This window comes from Marmota flaviventris, chromosome 6, assembly GCF_047511675.1.
Source record: "Marmota flaviventris isolate mMarFla1 chromosome 6, mMarFla1.hap1, whole genome shotgun sequence".
Classification (NCBI taxonomy): domain Eukaryota; kingdom Metazoa; phylum Chordata; class Mammalia; order Rodentia; family Sciuridae; genus Marmota; species Marmota flaviventris.
The window spans coordinates 44010628-44030794 of NC_092503.1; the positions used below are offsets into that span (position 1 = coordinate 44010628).

Consider the following 20167-nt stretch of genomic DNA (forward strand, 5'->3'; position numbering starts at 1 on the left):
CACATATGTACTAATTATTTACCAAGTAGTACCCTCTAAGGATCACTTACTTACTCTTATGGAGCTTCTAGTCTAGCAGGAAAAATAGAGTACCCCAGCAAAGGCTGAGTTGTCTAAGGTATCAACAATTGAATGAGTGCCTGATAAATTCCAGATATTATGCTAGCTGATTGTTTTTTTCATAGGTTGATCTTAATCTTTGTGACAACCCTACAGGGTAAGTGGTATTTTTCCTACTTGTAGATGAAAATATGGTTAATTAATCTACCCAAAATTATATAGCAAGTAAGAGCTATAGTTGCAATATGATCTGCCTAATTCAATGACCCTGTTTTGTTTTTTTTTTTTTTTTTACTAGAGAGGAAATACAAAGAATTGAGAAATATATAGGCAGCCAGAGAATTTGAGTCCTCTGAGGTTAGGAATGTAATCTTAATATTCCAGTGCTCATTAGAGTGTGTCATTTAATAAGCATTCAGTAAAGGCTTGTGAAATGGATGAGAAGTTAGTCCCCCTGTCCTACTTCTCAACCAAGTATGCTAGATTCAGCTGGAAGGCATACTGACAGGGTGCAGAGATAGCTGCATTGTATCATATGTTTATATGGTTAGAAATGATCTGGAATTCAGAGAAGTTAACCTACCTGTTTTTAGCTAACCTACTTCCAGAACAGATTTGTGGTGGTTTCTCTAACAGGAAGCTCATCAACAGATTGACAAACAATCAAGGGTTTTTAACAGCATTTCTAAATTTAATTGTGAGTTCCCTCTTCCTTACTGGCACTGAAATAAACAAATAAAAACACTGAAAAACACTTGTCACCTAGATCCTTACATGAGAAGTACTGAAAACTGCCCTTCATTAGAAAATTTTATAGAATATGTAGAACTTTTCTTCAGATAACAATTTCTTATATAAACCCTCTGTAAATGCAAAAGCTATATTAAAACTATCCTTGAAATGCATCTTTCTATATTGAGGTAAAATGAAATCTTGATGTAAGAGGCAGGGCTTTGTCTGAGAAAGACAAAGGATAGATGATTAGCTTGCTCAAGACAGTAGCAACACAACTCTAACAGAACTTTGGCAAACACCTGGATTGTGCCTTTGATTTTAATGAATGCCATATGTTTTGGAAAAGAGAGGATTGGTGGCTAAGGTGACTTTATTTTTTAATTTAACGATCCAGGCTGTTTGTTCTTTTCATTTCAAGGAAATAAGGCAAACAAGCTGTAGGGTCCCTGCTGGAAGGATGTAAGTTGACTTCAGGAAGTAGTTCTGGAACGTCTCATATGCCTGACTGACTACTTGACTTTGATCCAGAGTTCCATGTCAAAAGAAGGGACGTTTGCCCTAACAATGCTCCTGAAAATGATCTGTTTTGGAGAAGCACACATTGCATCCCAGTGGGCAGATACATAAGTTAATTATCCTGTTGAATGGAGTTATTCAGTATTTTCTATCTTATATTAAGAAATACCTGCCAGGAGTGATGATTTGGGCTTTGGCTATACAAGGAGCTGTTCTCTGGCTGTGTTTAGCAATAGATCAGGCTGTTATGTGAGACCCTTTCTGGACCTGCATGGCCAAACCAACCTATTACATAAACAAGGTGGTGATTTGCCTCTCATTGTGGCCCAGAAAACTTACATTTTGTTAACAACCTGGAGATTTATCATGTTAATTAAATATGAAACTAAAGCTGCTAGGATATACTAAGAATATAAAATATTGCAATTTAATCTGTTACAAATGTTTTATGCTTACTCTTAATCCTCAAAGTATACCACACACATTTTGAAGTACTAATTATATAATTAAAGATGTATTTTAATTCTAAACAGGCAAGGCCTATAGGCAGCTACCTGTCTTTAATCAATGACCGAAAAGTCTAAAGTTTCCAGCATATTTCTTAGTAAGGTAAAACTCAGTTATCATACCTGTTAGTAGTGGCGTGGTTATTAAACATAGTTAGTACATTGGGTTTTAGTACAGGAGTTGTTATTAAATATAATTATTGCATTGGTATGTAGTAGAGCAACTGTTATTAAATCTTGCTTATTTCTCAGGTATGATAATAGCCTAGGGAGATCAGGGAACTACCCTTAAACACACACACACACACACACACACACACACACACCCCTACTATATTTTGAGTTCACCCTAAAATTCAAGCTGTCATAACTAAAAAGTTCTTGAAATATATCATTTTGTGAATAATTTTGATGAGCAAGTTCTTTCTAAGTTTCAATCTGATTAGAGCTTCTCTGAGTTGTTTAAAATGCTGCCTTTCCTAATGGAGGAGGCTGGACTTCCAGGCACTCATTCTGAAACAGATTTTGAAGCATTCATGTTCCTACTGCTCAGATAGGGTTGGATTCTTCGCACACTTGAACTCATAACATTGATTTGAAGGAAGCCTTTCCTAGCAGGAGCAAGTATACTGTTGAGGATTGGGGGAAAGGGACATAAATTATTAAATTTTTTAATAATAAGATTTATAAAACTAATTTAAAAACCATCTTTTTTCCAATTTTTACAATACTTATCATTTTATATTATAATTTTACATATGTGTATAGTAAATCAGAGGAAAGAAATGTAAAGAAAATGGAGTAACTTAAAAGGAAAATTACCAGGGTAAGGAACCCAAAAGGCTTAGGCACTAATAATTTTTTCTATGATTTATGTTACTCACCAGTTGATTTTTGATATAAATTTAGTAATACTACATATTTTATTAAGCTTATAAATGGAACTGGTTAGGTACCATTGCTGGAAAAAAAGTCAAAATAAAAAAGCAGTTTCTCTAATCCAGAATTATTTTATGAATTCATCTTTAGCCAAAAATTTCCAAGCTGTGCTTGTTCATCAGGTATGATACTAACTAATAGGTTCTTGCAATTTAAATAAAAGACTAGATCTACTTCTTAAATTGACTCTAACATAGGCTATGTGCTAAGAGCCACAAAATATATAGAGTACACTCCTGGAATGCAATCTTAGAGATTTAGGGGGAAAGTTTGTTTTTATTTTAAAAATAGCCCAGATGAAATTGACTATGAAATTCACATTAATTGTTAGGGTAGATCACACAAAACTCTATTTGTAAAGGCTACTTCATCTATGTATGCCCTCTCCTACCCAATCCCCTCTTCTGTCATTAGGATAAGTGAATAGAAAACTTTCAGAACATTTTAAAGATACTGCATGAATATTAATAGGAGGACTGTATTCTTTTAAGTTTAGTATGATTATTTTATTTTTATTTATTTATTTTTTTTATATCAGCATTATTCTTTTTTTTTTGATTTTAATTTTTTTATTGGTTGTTAAAAACATTATAAAGCTCTTGACATATCATATTTCATACATTAGATTCAAGTTGGTTATGAACTCCCAATTTTACCCCAAATACAGATTGCAGAATCACATCGGTTACACATCCACATTTTTACATAATACCCTATTAGTAACTGTTGTATTCTGCTACCTTTCCTATCCTCTACCATCCCCCCTCCCTCCCCTCCCATCTTCTCTCTCTACCCCATCCACTGTAATTCATATCTTATGATTATTTTAATACATATTGAAATCAGAAGTTTGAAAAATGGCCTAAGATCCCTATATTGTAGAAATTTTTAAAAATCCAGGTATCATATAAAGTATCTCAAGCCCAAATGGAAATTAGTCAGGATTCTCTATGTCAAAAGAAGGCTTCTCAGCCATTGGGAAATAGCATTCTTGTGAAGGTCACAGAAGATAGGTATTTTGATTGTTCAATACCCCTGTGGAAGATAGGCCTTAGGGTTTTAGGCTGAACTAATATGCAGAGGTAATGGCACCAGTTGTCTGTTGAGCACCTTATTTTTTTCCAGGGATTTTGCACAGTGCTTAATACTCATGGGCTTATAATAACTTGTAAGGAATGCATTATCCCTTTTGATAAATGATCAAATGAAGACTCAGAAGAATTGAGTTAACCTAGGTTCTCACACTCAATAGCTCTCACATCAGTCTTTAGTTCCAGATCTTTCTGACTCTAGGCCAGTATTTTTCTAGTCTGCTAACCAGTTCATTATAGTAGGAGAATTTTTGTCTTCTTCATTGTTTTTATCTAAGAATCTGTATGGAGTAACCTAAGTCTAAATTTCAGTCTTCTGGTGTAAAACAAAATATAACCTAGAATGTTAAAGGAGCTCAAATAATTTAACTTTGAAAGAAAGGAGGGAGGAAGAATTTATATGGTGGTAATTCAAAAGTAATTCTGGTTTTCAGAGGAAGATGGTGACTCTTTTGAGAATACTGATAGTGATGTAGTAACATTCCTGAACAAGATTTTTAAAGAGAAGGACATAGCAATCATCTGGGACATGGATTTACTAACAAGCCAGATTTGCTTCTTAGACTCACTAGAATATTAGATCTATGAAATTTTAAAGTCACAGCAACTGACCTTCAGCATAGCACCTTACAGGGTTATCTTTCAATACCTTAGAGGTAGAGGAAGATAAATAGATTTAGGTTCTAGAATGCATACAGAGCTAGATCAATAGCAGATTGAATAACTGCATCCAATAGGTGATTGATGTCAAGCTGAAGATATATTTCTGGTGGTATTTGACATGGCTCAGTCCTCTATCTGCAATAATTTTTATCAGATGTCTATATAAAAGTCCTGATGATCCAAAATTTTTGTGGGAGGAAGAAAGAATGCATATGTAATGAATCCATAGTCAGAATAAGAACATAAAATCATGTTAACAGGCTTCAATAAACAGAAATGTGGGGGACTGTTCTCAGGTTTAAAAATGGAAAAACACAAGAACAAATTGAGAGGAATATATTTGAGGGTTAAGTTGTTAGATTTTATCATTAGACATATTACTCTTAGACAAGGAGTAAAGTTGTGTGAACCAAACTAAATTAATAGATTATCTTTCCTTTCCATTATCAGTAATTTTGTAGACTACTAACATTTTCCCCAATATTTACAAAATCCTCATTCAGAGTTATACAGTTCAAAGATAGATTGCACCTATATAGAGTATATTTAACCAAAATATATTAGATATATGATGCAAATTATGAAATACATTTAAACAAATTCAGCAGTGGTCTTATTTTATGATGCTTTTACCTAAGTTTGGCCTACTAATTCCCTCTCTTAATTTGTTTTCATAATCTTTCTTTTGCAGAAAATTTTTTTTTAACATTAAGCAATTACTTAGCTTTACTTCTTAGATTGTTTTATCTATTTAGAGAGTGTGTGTGGGAATGAAGTGAATCTGTATCTCCTTTATTTTCTGCAAACATTTTCTAACACTAAAATATAGACTCAAGGAGTTCGAGGACCTTACCAGACTTCATTGCTATGTCCTAGTACCCAGGACAAAGCCTGGCACATAGTAGTTGCTTAACGGGAAAGGAGATAATATCTCAAATGATTTTGATGAAGTTCATCAGCCAGATAATTACTCCATATGTTATAGGTTGCTGCTAGCCCTCATGATTATCAGTGAATGGTTTGATGTTAGGCAAATGTGACAATTACTGAGTAGGCCCAGTGAATATGAAAAGAAGTAGCTCATGAAAGCTTGAAGTGTACCTTGTATATATTGTAGGAAAGTAACATAATACAAAACAGATTCATTTAATAGTCAAATATTATAAAATAATAAAAGTACTGACAATAATTACTAACTAGATGCTGTACTTATTTCAGGCATGTGAGATATTATAAAAAATCAGAATAGCAAAGCCCTGAACTGGGAATCAGAGCACACAAGTTCAAATCCTGATTCTACCACTTATTAGTTGTCTGACCTTCAAAAAGTCACATTAACTACTATAAGACTCAGTTTCTCCAGCTCTGAATTGGGTATAAGAACAACAATTAATTCATAAGATCATTGTGAAGATTTAAAGACAGGATCATGTAAAGAGATTAGCACAGATTTGGGAAATTATAAATAATAATAAAAAGAAAGCTATTATTGGTATAAATAAGAACCGTTTTAGCAAGATACAGCATACGTTATTATCATTTCCTTCATGTAGAGATGAAATATCATCTCCAATGGGTGTGACTGTCCCAAGTTGCAGGTAGAAAATTGGAAACCAGTGCTAGAACCCAATTCTCCATGATTTTAGATCCCCTTTGCATTCCATCTGTGCTACTTTAACATAATGTTGTTATGGAGAGCCGCTCCAGAAAGCACTCGAAGTCCAAATTTCAAATCAAAAGAGAGCTTTATTTACCTGGCCAGGGACTGTCACCCACCATAGAGATCAAGCTCTGTAGGAGATCAACAGCTTCCTGGTCCAAACACGGAGAATATAAGCACAAAAACCACAATTCAGTGACTTATTTATCATCATGTAAGCAAGCCAATCATAAAAATTAAAACATTAATAAGTGGAACCTGTGGACTCTTGGCAGGACTGGAATTTTCCAGTCAGCAAGCAAGGGATAAACCAGAAGCTAAAAAAAAAAAAAAAAAAGCATTAGCTTTGCAGTTCAGTTGACCACCGTCTTGAATTCAAGCAGGTGCTACACAGTCGTATCCTGAATTTAGGCAAGGGTCGGCAGGACGAGAATCTACTTCAAAGTCATGTAGACCCACAAGGGCATTCAAACCCAGGATGTAGCTCACCATAACTATCGCTGCATCCTGAGTAGGGTACAATTTGTGGGGTATAAAGTACAGAAAGACATTTTTTTTTTATAAGAAAATAGCTTTTATTTCAGTTTCTCAGAAACAGCTCTTGTAACAGTTTTATAGAAGGCAGCAAAATGGAGTCTTAGGCCTGTCTATGATAGTTCTTGCTTTTTAAGAGTCTTATCTAATATATATTTTTCCTAATCTATAAACTATAACTTACACTCTTATTGATTGTATTTATTGGTTCACACTGCAACAGTGTGAAAATATGCTAGACTAATGTTGAACTCCCAACCACAGTATAGTATGATTGACCTTTCAGGAAGTAGAAGCAAGCAAATAGATAAAATAAAGCAGGACACAGAATAGAAAAAGCATGCTCTGGTCCTAGTGCCTTTGCACAAAAGAGAATGCCAAATATTATATATTTTGTTGACTACAAGGAAAAAGAAACAATATTTTTATAATTTTTATTTTGAGTGAAATTATTCTTATCTAATTAAGTATATTTTGACACCACTGAAAGGGAGGACTTTTCTCATAGTATACAAATTTCTCTGGACAAGCATAGAAGATTTGAATACACTTTAAACAATATGTAGCTATCATGATAGTCTTCTGAATTGTGTGCTGTCATTGCATCTGAACCTCCTTCATTCTATTTCCACAGAATGCTGAGATTTCTGTTTTTGAAGTAAACATACGCTTTGTTGGTGGACTCCTGTCAGCCTACTATTTGTCTGGAGAAGAGGTAAGATGAAAAACAGTGTATACATGTGAATTATAAAGTATCTTCAAGTCACGCTTATTTGTTAGATTTGCCTTTTGTGGTATATATTTGGGAGGAGTCCATTAAATTTTCATATTTTCATGGGCTCATAGCTTGCATTGAATTTCTCATAATAGGTGCTAATTAAATGAGCAAGCTGAGAAAGTTTGGCAGAACATATTGTCAGGGAATGTTAAGTAATGCCTTTAAAAATGCCTGGCTCCATCTATTCTGTTATGTATGGTGTGATTATAACTACAAATTATATATGCCTGTAGACAAAGAGTTTAGGGTAGAATAGCCTTGCATCTGAATTTTTTTCTTTGAAAATTATTTTAATGTTAGCTTGATTAAAACTTTTTAAAAGGAAGAAAGCATGGCAAATAAGATATAAAAATTATAGTATTTATGAAATTGAAAGGGAAAGACTCTCAGCAGCTTCCCAGTGAAGAGTTCTGCAGGCCAGTGTGCCTGTGCAGCATGCATTGGTGCTCTTCCTGGGTCAATGATGATTAATTAATTATCTGATGCTTGAAGCAAAGGAGGAATTTTTAATTTGGCTCCCTTCTATTGATAAAGAAAGGATTTTTGTAGCATGCTCATAAAGGATACTGGTGCTATTTTCGTGAAAGGGTTTGAACAACTTTATTAATAACGTTAAGTGTCCACTAAGATGTCAGAATAGACCTCACCTTTAATATTGACAGTGTTAAAAGATGATATCAAGGAAAAAGCAGTCACTTACTTCAATTACACATCAATCAGATTTGCATTAGCCTCAGCATTCTGGCTGGAGGAAGGGTAGGTCTTACCCAGTGTAGTATTTCGTGTATTTCTAAGCCTCAAACAGATTTAAGCAGAGCAATAAAAGTTTAATGAGAAAAGCTGCTTGACTTTGTTCCTGTCTCTCAGGTACTTTCCTAATCATAACAAAACAGTCCTCACACTTTTATATTTTCTCTCTCTCTCTTTAGATTTTATTCCACCATATATCTTTCAAAGCGTATAGATGGCTTCTATATTCCCCAGTATCTTCCAGCCTAAGTGTTAAATTCTGTACTTTATTATGAACTGTGTCACCTTCTCAACCAGAGTGATGAGAGCCTCTGGTGTCGTAAGCTTTTTCCTTTTTTCCCAGTTTTTCCAGTCCTCAACAACTTCATTTGTCCAGTTCAGTTACACATTCCTAAGTATTAAGCCAAGGAATCTATATTTTTTTTAAAAGTCTTGCTTAAAATTAAATAATGCTACTCTAATTAACAAATTTCTGCTTTTACAGTGTGTGTCTCTGAGCATCCAATGCTGGATGTTCTCAGTTTTTTAACATGGCATACTAGGATAACCTTGCTTTTAACTTTCTCCATAATTTACATGTAGGTGAGGCAATTTGGAGGAAATAAAAGACTATCCTTCTGTGTCTGAGCTCAATTTGGATAATGAAGAATAGAAAAAGAAACAAACATGTATTTCTTCTAAATATGCATAATATTATTTATGATACTTTTTATTTATAAAAATGTTTTAAGTTTGCATACATATAAGAGTTTCTATTTGTATATGTACCTAATGATACATATTTATGTATTTATCTGAATATAATGCTATAGATAATATACTTTGGTTATAGATAGAATCATTTCCTTAAGACCTTATAAGAGTGTTTTTTAAATTTTACATTTAGCTAGCTTTAATAAACAAAGCAATAAGGCACCTCTATTGAAAATGACTCTTTTTAGTATATTTGCATTATCTTTTTCACTGTGTAAATCTTGTTTACTATACATTTTTCTATATTTTAATTTTATGAGAAAAAGTTGCTTAAGGTATTTCCTTTCTTAGATGCTTCTCTGTTTCTGTATAATACATTTCAAATTTTGTTCATAAGGATTCATCTTTTTGGCATATTTTTGCTTGATGGTTCCCTAAATATTAGACATTTGGGTTATTTTCATATTTCATATTTTCTATATTTTAAAAAATGCAGCTATAATCAGTTTATTCTCTCACATTGGGTTACTAGATGAGAATTCATTAGCAGTAAATTGATTTAGCATCATTTCCTGCATTTTCTGCCTAATCACCTTGTCACTGATAATGGCCTTTTATTTCTCCAGTGCATTCAGGAGAATTGGCTATCAGTAATGTGATCAGGAAACATTGTTTTACCCCAGGTCTGTGCATGAGCTATTTGTCCCCATACCAAAATGAAAACATGAGCAGTCATTTAACAGAAAGAATACCACCGTGGCCAAATTATTAATAAGTTAGTTTCAATAGTTCATAAAGTTCTCTTCCACATATCTTTGTTAGATCATAGGATTTCAGGTAGTTAAGAAAAATTCATTTTTCTAAATTACTTCATAGAAGACTTACTATACTACCATAATTTAACATCCTGATGTCATTACTGAGGCTTAGAAACATTTTAAGAACATCTTATAAATCACCATCAGAAGTACATAGGCCCACCCTGATACAGTCCAAAAATCTTAAATTATATTGCAAAAGCAAGAGAGGCCACACCACTCATTTATGTTACATGCTGCAGGAACGTTAGTTAGAAACACTGAGCTATATTCAAGAATGCCACCAGAACTCTAACCTACCAAGAGAAGAGAAGAGACATGAAATGCCTGCAATAAACTGAGATGATAGGCGTGTATTCATAAGTATAAAATGTCCTTGCTCAGTTAAAATATTTTGTAGTACCATAATGTCAAGCTTCAAAATTTCTCCCAACTATAAAAGAAACTCAAGCAACCACAAGAATTACAAACAGATAGAATGGAGATACGATGAATACTAAATAGGAATGATCACTGTTAAGAATAAAGGATAACATTGCATTGCTCTATAATAAGCTGAAGGGGAATGAAAATCCTCACAGAAGACAGTAAATATAGAAGCATCTAGAATATTGTCACCCAAATATGTTATACTCACTAGTTTCTTTTGATATGGCAGGATAAGTCTGTGTATCTCAATGTACACTAAAAATAAGTGTGGAAAAAGCTACATCCCATTTTCTTTCTTGGAAATTCACAATGCACAGAAAAAGACACATTTAATTTTATTTATCTTTGTTATTTTCTACATTTTTTATTTATTTTTATGTGATGTTGAGGATTGAACCCAGTGCCTCACACATGCTAGGCAAGCGCTCTACCACTGAGTTAAAACCACAGCCCCTATTTTCTACATTTAATTAACTATAACCCCACTGAGCTTTCTACTAGCACTGAGTTGGAATTATTGTCTCCCAGAACAATTTTTGGAAAACAACAATGTAAAATAGGAGTAACCAACACAAAAAATGGTATTGAAAATTTGTAAGTGCAAAATAGAAATGAGTCGATTTATGGCACTGCAAAAGAAGATGCTACATGTAGAAAAGAGCACATACAAATATTGTGCAATATACAGAAACCAACAGCTGTATTGAGCAGAGAGTGATTTTAATGGGACAAGGCAATACCACAAAATCAAAGAGAATGCTGAAAAACAATCTGAAACAAAACATCTGTGGTTACCCTGGAAGATCTCTGTAGTTTAACTACATCCCTAGGACATTGTAGAATTAGTAAATATAGACTATTTTTTATTCTTGTCTCACTTTGTTCAAGATACAAAGTTCCCCAAGAAGAAGGCATTGGCAATGTTACGGTTACACACAGCCCCTTGGGGATTAGGGAATGAAGGAAAGGGTATGCTAGGCGTCTTCCACAGGGTTTGAGTGCAGTATCCCATGAAGAATGAGTACAAGGAAGTATAGACAATTTGTGAATGCAAACTAAGGCCCTGTTAGAAGAGTGAGGAGAGTAGATGTTTTGGAGCTCCATGAGATGCAGGTTCACTATGGTGAATGATAAGAAAGGCAGAGGAGATAGACAAGCCATATGGAAACTAATAATTTAATAAAATTCCTTAAAAAAAACCAACAACAAAAAACTTTCCTTGATTTAAAAGCCTCCTTTATTCTTTGAATTAAGGGAACACAAATGAACTACTGGAGTATTAAATCTTCAAAGGAAATATTCTGCTAGTATGTTTGAAGTCTGTGAACCAGAAAAACACATAAACCAACAGTCAAATTGGTTGAAGAACTTTCTTTTGATGAAAAAAAAAATAGTAGAGGACACCAGATCCAAGACTGAGGAAGCACAGACAGTAGACTCTTACTCTAAGTTACATCACTTCACTCTGACAAGATAACCTTTCATTTTGGTGGCAGCAAAATGATTTTTCTCACAGATTCCCCAAAAGTTGTCTGCTGTGCCAGAGCCAATACAAAAGGTTGTTGAGGGGACTTAGAATAAGAGAAGTAATTGGTAACACCAACTTTTAAGACTATTAAGGGAGAAGCATGGAGGAGGCTGAGGTTGAGGAGAGGAGAGAAGACTGAATTTAGTGTTTGAAAGATCCATTTGTGTTTCATAACAAGATTCAGACATCTGAAGTGAGGATTAGAAATTAGTTTTTGAAAGTTTTTTTCTTAGTGATGAATAGTCACAAAACTATTTAGAGGTCCCCTAGAAAATTAGGGGGGGGGGGTGTATCAATGTGGTTACCTTTCAGACTCAGTATCTGCCAAGATCTACCAGAAAGAGAGCCATCTCCCAAACTGCCCATCTGTCTCCTGCCTTATTCTGCAAATCAAAAACTAAAACGACTTACAGAAAATAAGCATGATGCAAACAGAACTGTGGAAAAGCAGAGAATAAATTCAGGGCATATTAAAGTTGCAGATGAGATTAGCACATAGCAATGTATTCTGCCAGCTTGTTAATCATTGCAGCTTTGGACAGAGATGTGTCTTCAGGTTTCCTAGCGACCAGAGCAAAGAAGGGGACAGAATTAGGGGCAATTTGGTTTTGCTATTTTTATGAACACAAAAAATTTGATAACACAAAATAACCTACATAAAATACTACCTGTGCATTTACTAAATTTTTGATAAAACAAAGACTATCAAAGCTAGGTCATGCTGGGCAGTTTTTTCAGATAAAGCAAGGAGACATGTACCCAAAGACACAATCTCAATTTGGAGATATCAGTCGAGTGCCAACTGTATTAGACACTGCTCTTGTCCTTGAGATGTACCTGAGAATAAAATAGTCCCTAATCCCTGGCCTTATGGAGCTTCTATTTTAATAAGGAAATGTAACTCCTAAATCAAACTGTAAAACTTGCACAGACCTGTTTAAAAAAAAAAAAAGTTTATGTCCTGATTGGAGTATTTGTTTTTGGTGTGGCAGGATAGTAGGCAGGCAGAGAACTGACTTCAAGTCATCCATCTGAGCTGACCTTCACTCTTCCACCATCTTCCCTCTTCTCAGTTCTTTGGCACTGATAAAAAGGTGTTATACCACACAGTCTTCTTGCAAACCTATTCTGATACCTGTAGATGTAAAAGTGAAGGCTTTTTGACTTGTTGCGTACAGCCTTTATAATTTTGTCTCAGTACCCCTTCCCTTTCCAGTTTTGTCCATTACTTTCTTCACACACCTTTCTCTATATTTTTGTTTTTCTCCTTCTCCACCTTGGCAAATAAACCAAACACATTTCTGTGCTTCTTATATCCACATCCCATCTACCTAGAATGGCTTTTGTCTCGCTCCTTCTAGTCCCAACCCTAAAGGTGACCTCATTTATGAGATCTTCCCTGGCTGATCTGCATAAAGTCATCCCCTATGGGAAGATTCAAAGACTTCCTTTCTCTGCATATACTCCTATTAAAGCCCACTGTGCGTGGTCTGCGAATCATGTTACCTTCTCACTTCTCTTTCCCCAGTAAATTTGTACAAAAATGTCAATTGAGTTTCCCCTTCTTATATCCCCTTGATTAGCACTGTGTGTCTGGTGGTAGAAAACCTTTAGTAAATTATTGTTAGTTGAATGCTCATTAGGTTTTCTGTGACTTTTACCTGTTAAAATTTCAACAGAAAATGTTTCTAGTAACTTTTAAAGTAAAATCTATATTTGATAACATAAATAAGGCTTGGGGTAGAGGGTGTGAGGAAAAGAACTTAATAAGGTGATAAGATCTCTAATGCCCCAAAAGTCCCTGAGACTCACCCCAGTCTCCACTTCTGGCCCCCAACTCCAGCAGACACCTTCCTTTTTATCTGTTCTATGCGTGCTGGTTCTTTGGAATAGATAGAACTTTGAAAACCAGTGAGCTAGAGACTCTATCTAAATGAAATCATTATTGAATATGGGAGATCATCTATTGTGGACTTTTTAAATAGAATTGACATTGTTAGGGCATTTTCTGAAATTACAACCTAGGAGGAAATTATAAAGAGTAAATGTGAAAAGGATTCTACAACATGTTTTCTTTAATTTGAGGAAACTATTAAGCTAAGACTTTCTAAACCATTTAATGGCACATTTACGCTGATTTCTTGAAAAGGCATAGTTTTAATCATATTTATCAAATGGTATTATTGAATATTTCCTTGTTATTTTGTACTGTGATTAGCTTTATGATTACTTAGAGATTTAGATTGATCCTCATGTATAATTTAAATATTCATTTTCTATTGGTATTCATGCTGAAATTTTTATTTAAAAAGAGAAATAGCTAATATTTTCACTTAAAAAGGTTTAGTTTAGTGAAATATATAGAGAACAGTAATTTTGCTTATATTATAATTAAATTTTCATGGTTCATGAGTTACAACTGGCACACATTGAATATTCCATTATGATTGGTAAATTTAATTTGTACTTTAAAAGGGATATAGCAGTATATAGAATTGATTCTGAAATAACATGCATTTTAGTCAAGTGAAATTACTACCTTTTGTTGCCCTAGAGTGAATGACAGAAATCATACCTACACCTTAACTCAGGTTTGTTATATGTGTCTTCCTCTCTATAAACCTCTATCTGTATTTATAATTGTTTTCAAAAGCATAGAGGTTTAATTAGCTATAATAATTTTATCTCTGTGATCCATGAAGCATTTCTACAATTTCTTAATAATTCTAGCCCTAAAACTTACTCATACTGATGTATAAATGGCCTGACCTTTGACTTAATTGTCAAGCTAGTGCTTAACACCTGAAAGTAAGGGAAAGTCAGAAAATTCACTCATGACTTAATGAACTATTTTTATCCCTTTTACCTTAGCACAGTTCGTTGCACACAGTAGCAAACTACAAATTCAGATCAGGGAGAATGTACCCTAGTGCATCTCAGTGGAATGACAGTGTGGTCTTCTGTGATTTTGCCTTTCTCCACCCTCCCTTCATAGCCCAGACTATGGGGCAGCTGCCAGGTGTCATTTCCAGTTGCCATAAGGAGAAGGAGAGGTGGCAGAAGAGAACCTGAAAAACCACTGACATGTATCTGAAAAACACATGTTGCTTCCATTCACACTTCATTGGTCAGAGCAAGTCACATGGCCACTGTAATTTAAAGGGTGGATATGGGAATATGGTTATTAAGCTCATATCCTGGGTAAAGAATGTGGTGAAGGGCATTCATGACTGCCATATTGGCCCCTTGACTTGGATTAAACTGTGGAGCCTTCCTGATCACCAAGGATATATACAAGAAGAATCAGTGCAAAGAGAGAAACTAGAATCAGTCAGTCCCCCTGGAAAGAGACTTTCATACTGTAGCACCAAGGTAGTCGTGGTGGAAAATAGTTGTTTGGAATACAAATATTCATCCTCATTTGTTTACAAAGTTCTGATTCTCCAAGAAATATCCTCTATTCTACAAACTTCTCTCCTGGCCTTCCAAATTTCAAACAGCAAAACTGACAAACAGCAGTTGACAAACAGACATAAATTGTCCCATAAAGCCTCTGCAGTGTCTGTGGTAAGGGCTGACCATCGCTCTTCAGCAGCACCTTGTTGTATTGACCAGACACTAAGGACCTTTTCCTTCTACCACTTTCTCTTTGATTTTAGTGCTCCTTAGATTGGTCACTTCTCATTTTACAATAGTCTAATAAAAGAGATGAGATAATGTATTTATTTTTCAATTTATGCTGATTGATTGTATAAAACCAATATTTTAAATCTTTATTTTTTGCCTGAATCATATTGACATGGATTTTAAGACTGGATTTTGCCTGTGAGCTCGTGTTTTCAGCAGAAGATTTTTTTTCAGGAATATTCTTGCATATTCTTTTTCTTTGAAACTGTGTCATCCTTTAGAAGGGCTTCATGAGGTAGCTGTAGCAAGGAATTTAAAATTTAATAGGGCTAGTATAAAATGCCTTAGAATTGTAGTAATTACCATCTGGTAAATTCATTCATGAAGTGAATCGGCAGATGTTTGCTGAATACCTTCTTTGAGGCATTGCACTTGGCACTGCAGAAACAACAATGAACAAAAGCAACACAGTATCTGTTGACAAACATTAATTCAAAATTTAGTTTCACAACAACCCTGTAAAGTAAGCATAGATATTATTCTTATCCTTATTTTTTGGAGGAAGAAACAGTTATATAACTTGTCTAAGAACCTATGGAGTAGGTAGGCTTCAAGCTTGGGTAGCCTGGCTCCAAGACACTGCATAGCTGCTGGACATTAGGGATGTCAAACACAGAAGATAGATGTCAGCTGGATCCTGAACTCATGAGTCATCAACAACTAAATGAAAACTGAAGGAACAGACAGCGATGGTGTTGCCCAGGGCATTATACATGAAAGAAGAAAAAGAACCTTAATTAATCAGCATTAGTGAGAAGAAGGAGCTAGAAAAGGAGGCTGAGAAGTGGTGGTCTTAGAAGAGGAAGAAAACCAGAAAAGTGACAGAACAGAAGTCAAGAGAAAATAGTACTTTGAAAGATCTAGTATTCATTTGTGTCAAACGCTGCTACTAGGACAAACTATATAAGGACAGCTAAGTATCTTTAGATGTAACAATATGGAGGTCATGGATGATTTTATTTAGAGTTCTTCTATCAATGGTTTGGTTGTAATAGGACTAAGGGGAAGGAAATGAAGACTAGTTTAGGGTCTTTAGAGATGGAAGGGGGTAGGATTAGGAAGACAGATGGCCTTGGAAAGAGATCCTTCTTCCATTGCAGTATAAAAAAGTGAAAGAGAAGATGGTTCAAATGTCAGTAACTTTGGAAATTTGGTGGCAAAAATACCAATTTCTATCTGATGGTCCCTGTTAACTGTATGAAGAAGTACAAGACAGGGTATCTCTGAGACTCTGAAAGAGAACAGACGTTTGAGATGAGTGTGTCTAATTTAAAATGGTCATCCTAGAGAGGGTCATTAGAAAAATATCAAAGAGTTTCAGGGCAGAATTCTAGGGTGGTGACATAAATCATGGTGACCCTCGTCCTCCGATGCATATGACATTTCTTCATTCAGAAGTGCTCAGTGTTTCAGTTATAGGCATGGAAATGGGATTTAGTTTCACTTGAGTTTGGTAGCTAGATGACACAGAGGAAAATGGCATGGATTTTAAGGTATTAACAAAATTTATTGAAATTATAGACCATGTAGTCCAAGATGAATGAGGGATGATAATGGAAAGGAAGAAGGTAAGTAGCTGATCATGCAATATATTTTAATTGAAAAAATATGACATAAAAAAGAATCCATGTAAAAATGGTCTTTGAAAGCTACCAAGCATCTGCAATTTTATTTTTAACTTTGCTAAGATATAAATATTGTTTACATAAAAGTCATAAATCTGTCTGAAAATATGTACTGATCAAAGTTGCTGCTGAAACAAAAAAAATACTTGAGCAGAATGCATTTCAAATACATAATTGCTGGACAAGTATTCATGATTCCAGAACCTAAAGAAGTTAATACATATGAAATTATAGTTGATGAGTAGAAATGTAAATAAAATACATATCAGCCAATTAGCTGTGTCTAATACCTCTGTACGTGTACCTATATAAAACTCTTTCTTTTAAATTATAACTACTGGGAATTTTTTTTGGGGGGTGGAGGGAGGTGGCTAGCCAAATGTTATCTATATGGGAAATGTAGTGAATTAGGTGATAGTGATGTGAATTTGTTTTAAATTTATTTTAGAAGTTAAATCTTACCTAATATATAAAACTATTATCAAAAATTTACTTTGGTTAATTTTTTTTTGTTATTTGGCAATTTTGACCCTTCTAAAATAAGTACTCTTAGGATTTCATTTGAAAGTTTTCTTATGATGCCAGTCACGTTGACAATGTCTATAATTCCAGTGGCTTGGGAGGCTGAGGCAGGAGGATTCCAATTTCAAAGCCAGTCTCAGCAATGCAGCAAGGCTGAGCAACTTAGTAAGACACTGTCTAAAAATAAAAATAAAAAATGAGCTGGGGATGTGGCTCAGTGGTTAAACACCCCTGAATACAAAAAAAAAAAAAAAAGAAAAAGAAAAAGAAAGAAAGCTTTTTTGTGTTATCATTTTATGGTATACATTTATATTTTATGTGTTTTTAAAAGGTTTTTTTTTTTTTTTCAAACATCTTAGAGATCACCGACAAATCTTAGGGCTAACCATCTTAGTAATTGAATCCATTTCTCTGAGAGGTCTGCCACCATTCACTTTGCATCTGAAAATGAATAGTTCAGTGCTATAATTTTACTAAAACTTGATTTTCACTAATATTAAAATAAAACCTAAGCCTTGAAGGCAAAATTTATTTCTAACTTAACAATTGATCTTTATTTTAGCGTGAAGCATTCCATTCCTGTGAAACAGCACAAACAGTGAATAATTCTAGGGTCCTGTAAAATGAGGAAATCCCAGAGCTTTGAGGGGTAGGCAGAGAGCCCAAGAATTTTTTCACAACTTTTTATTATAAACATTTGTTTTGTTTTTCACATTTATTATTAAGCAGCATGCTAGGGTTAGAAAAGATAAGCAGAATAAATTGTCTCCCTAGTTTTTATAAGCAATATTTATGCTAATGCATTTACTTACCTTCAGCTTCTCTTGATAAATTATTTTTTGGTATAATAATGGCCACAGTTTTTCTAATTTATAAATCACTCTTATCTTCTGCATTTCAATTCTTATGTCTAATACCTTATTGTAATTATTAAATAGTGATATCTGTAGGAACTGAGGTTGTAACTCAGTGGTGGAGCATTACTTATATGTGCAAGGCCCTGGGTTCAGTCCCCACTGTCTTTCAAAAATATATACACATGCATATATTTACATGTAAATATTTATATGTAAATATAAATATATTGTGATGCCTTTACTTTCTTTTATGCACTTCCTTAAGTCAGGTAGAAAATACACTGATTTATTCAATTTAGGCTTAACTTTTAATTCAGTTGATGAATCCAGCATTTATGAATTAGACACAAAATAATAATAACCCAGAGTTTAACCCTAAAGAATGATAGTGAACTTTTCTACATCATCTGATCAGGCTTTCAATTGTTAACTTGTTTTTACCCTTATGATTTCACTGCTTTATTCAGCAAATATATGTTGAGTATTTATTTTATGGCAGTCTGTGTCCTAGACTCTGGAGGATTCAGTGAACAAATGAACAAATTAGTCAAAGTCTCTGCTTTCATGAAATTTTTATTCCAGTGGGGTGAAATATTATATGTGTCCATAGGTTAATTTCAGGCAGTGATAAGTGCTGTGAAAAAAATACAATACAGTACAGTTGAGTAAAGAGTTACAGAGGGTAGAGCGGGGAGTTGATGAGGACCACAGACCACTTTAGATCAAAAGGAACCACAACTTGAATGACTCAAAGGAGCCATATTTGGAAAATATTGCATTCTAAACAGAGGCCCTGAGAGTTCTAAGTATATGATTGCTTTCTATCATTTGGGATGGACAAAAAAAAAAAAGAGGAAGGCAGTAGTATGAATATAATGGTGATAATAAAACCACTTTTTTAGGGTTTGTTGTATGTCAGGTATATAGCATCAGTATAGGGCAGAGGGATGGGAGAGGACTAGAGGGGGCATAGAGTTAGAAATGTTGGTGGAATGTGATGGACATTATTATCCAAACTACATGTATGAAGACACAGATTGGTGTGAATATACTATATATACAACCAGAGATATGAAAAATTGTTTTCTATATGTGTAATAAGAATTGTAATGCATTCTGATGCCATATATAGATAAAAAATTAATTAAAAAAAGAAAATTATGTAATATCTACATTGTAGATACACTGAAGTTCTGAAAAGCAAATTCCTTAGCTATGCGCTGCGTGACTGAAATGGGATCAGACCCTACCCTGTCTGCTAAGAATCCCATGACCCTGCCCACATATTGTTCCTCAAATGAGTATTACTGCAGTTGGCACCCTAATTTTTTTTTATTATTTACTTGCTCTTTGTTCAACATTTAAGCCTTGTAAAATAAACTAGCAGCAATCTTCTAAAATGCATGAAATCTTCCACTTTCTGAGCAACAAAGAATAATTGAGTTATGAAAACTAATCCATGATATAGTCAAAACACTTGTGAGTTAATAACAGACTTTTATTCAAGTTGCTTTTGAAATTATTTTTTCATTGCACTTAAGCCTGTTTCAAAACACAAAGGCAGAATTCTTTAATTTTTCCACATAGTTTATTAAGTTTCGAACATTCTCTTCTCAAAGTTTTCATTACACACTCCCACCCCCATTAGTATGTTAAAATGCTTTTCATAGCCCAGGGAATACACGTAGCAAAAATCTTGCAATATGTATAAAATACCCATGTGATTGCAGCTTTAGTTCTTCTTTTTACTCTGAGTTAGCATCAGGTACAGTTCAA

The 20167-nt window shown here is 34.2% G+C and overlaps 1 protein-coding gene across 2 annotated transcripts in view; it reads left to right on the top strand.

Moving 5' to 3' along the window:
• Positions 1-20167, top strand: part of Man1a1 (mannosidase alpha class 1A member 1) — a 167857-nt gene that overhangs the window by 52467 nt on the left and 95223 nt on the right. For both annotated transcript variants that reach the window (XM_071613068.1, XM_027953031.2), the window contains exon 5: positions 7339-7419. In XM_071613068.1, coding sequence (XP_071469169.1) covers positions 7339-7419 — 81 coding nt within the window. The remainder of the gene's footprint in view (positions 1-7338; positions 7420-20167) is intronic.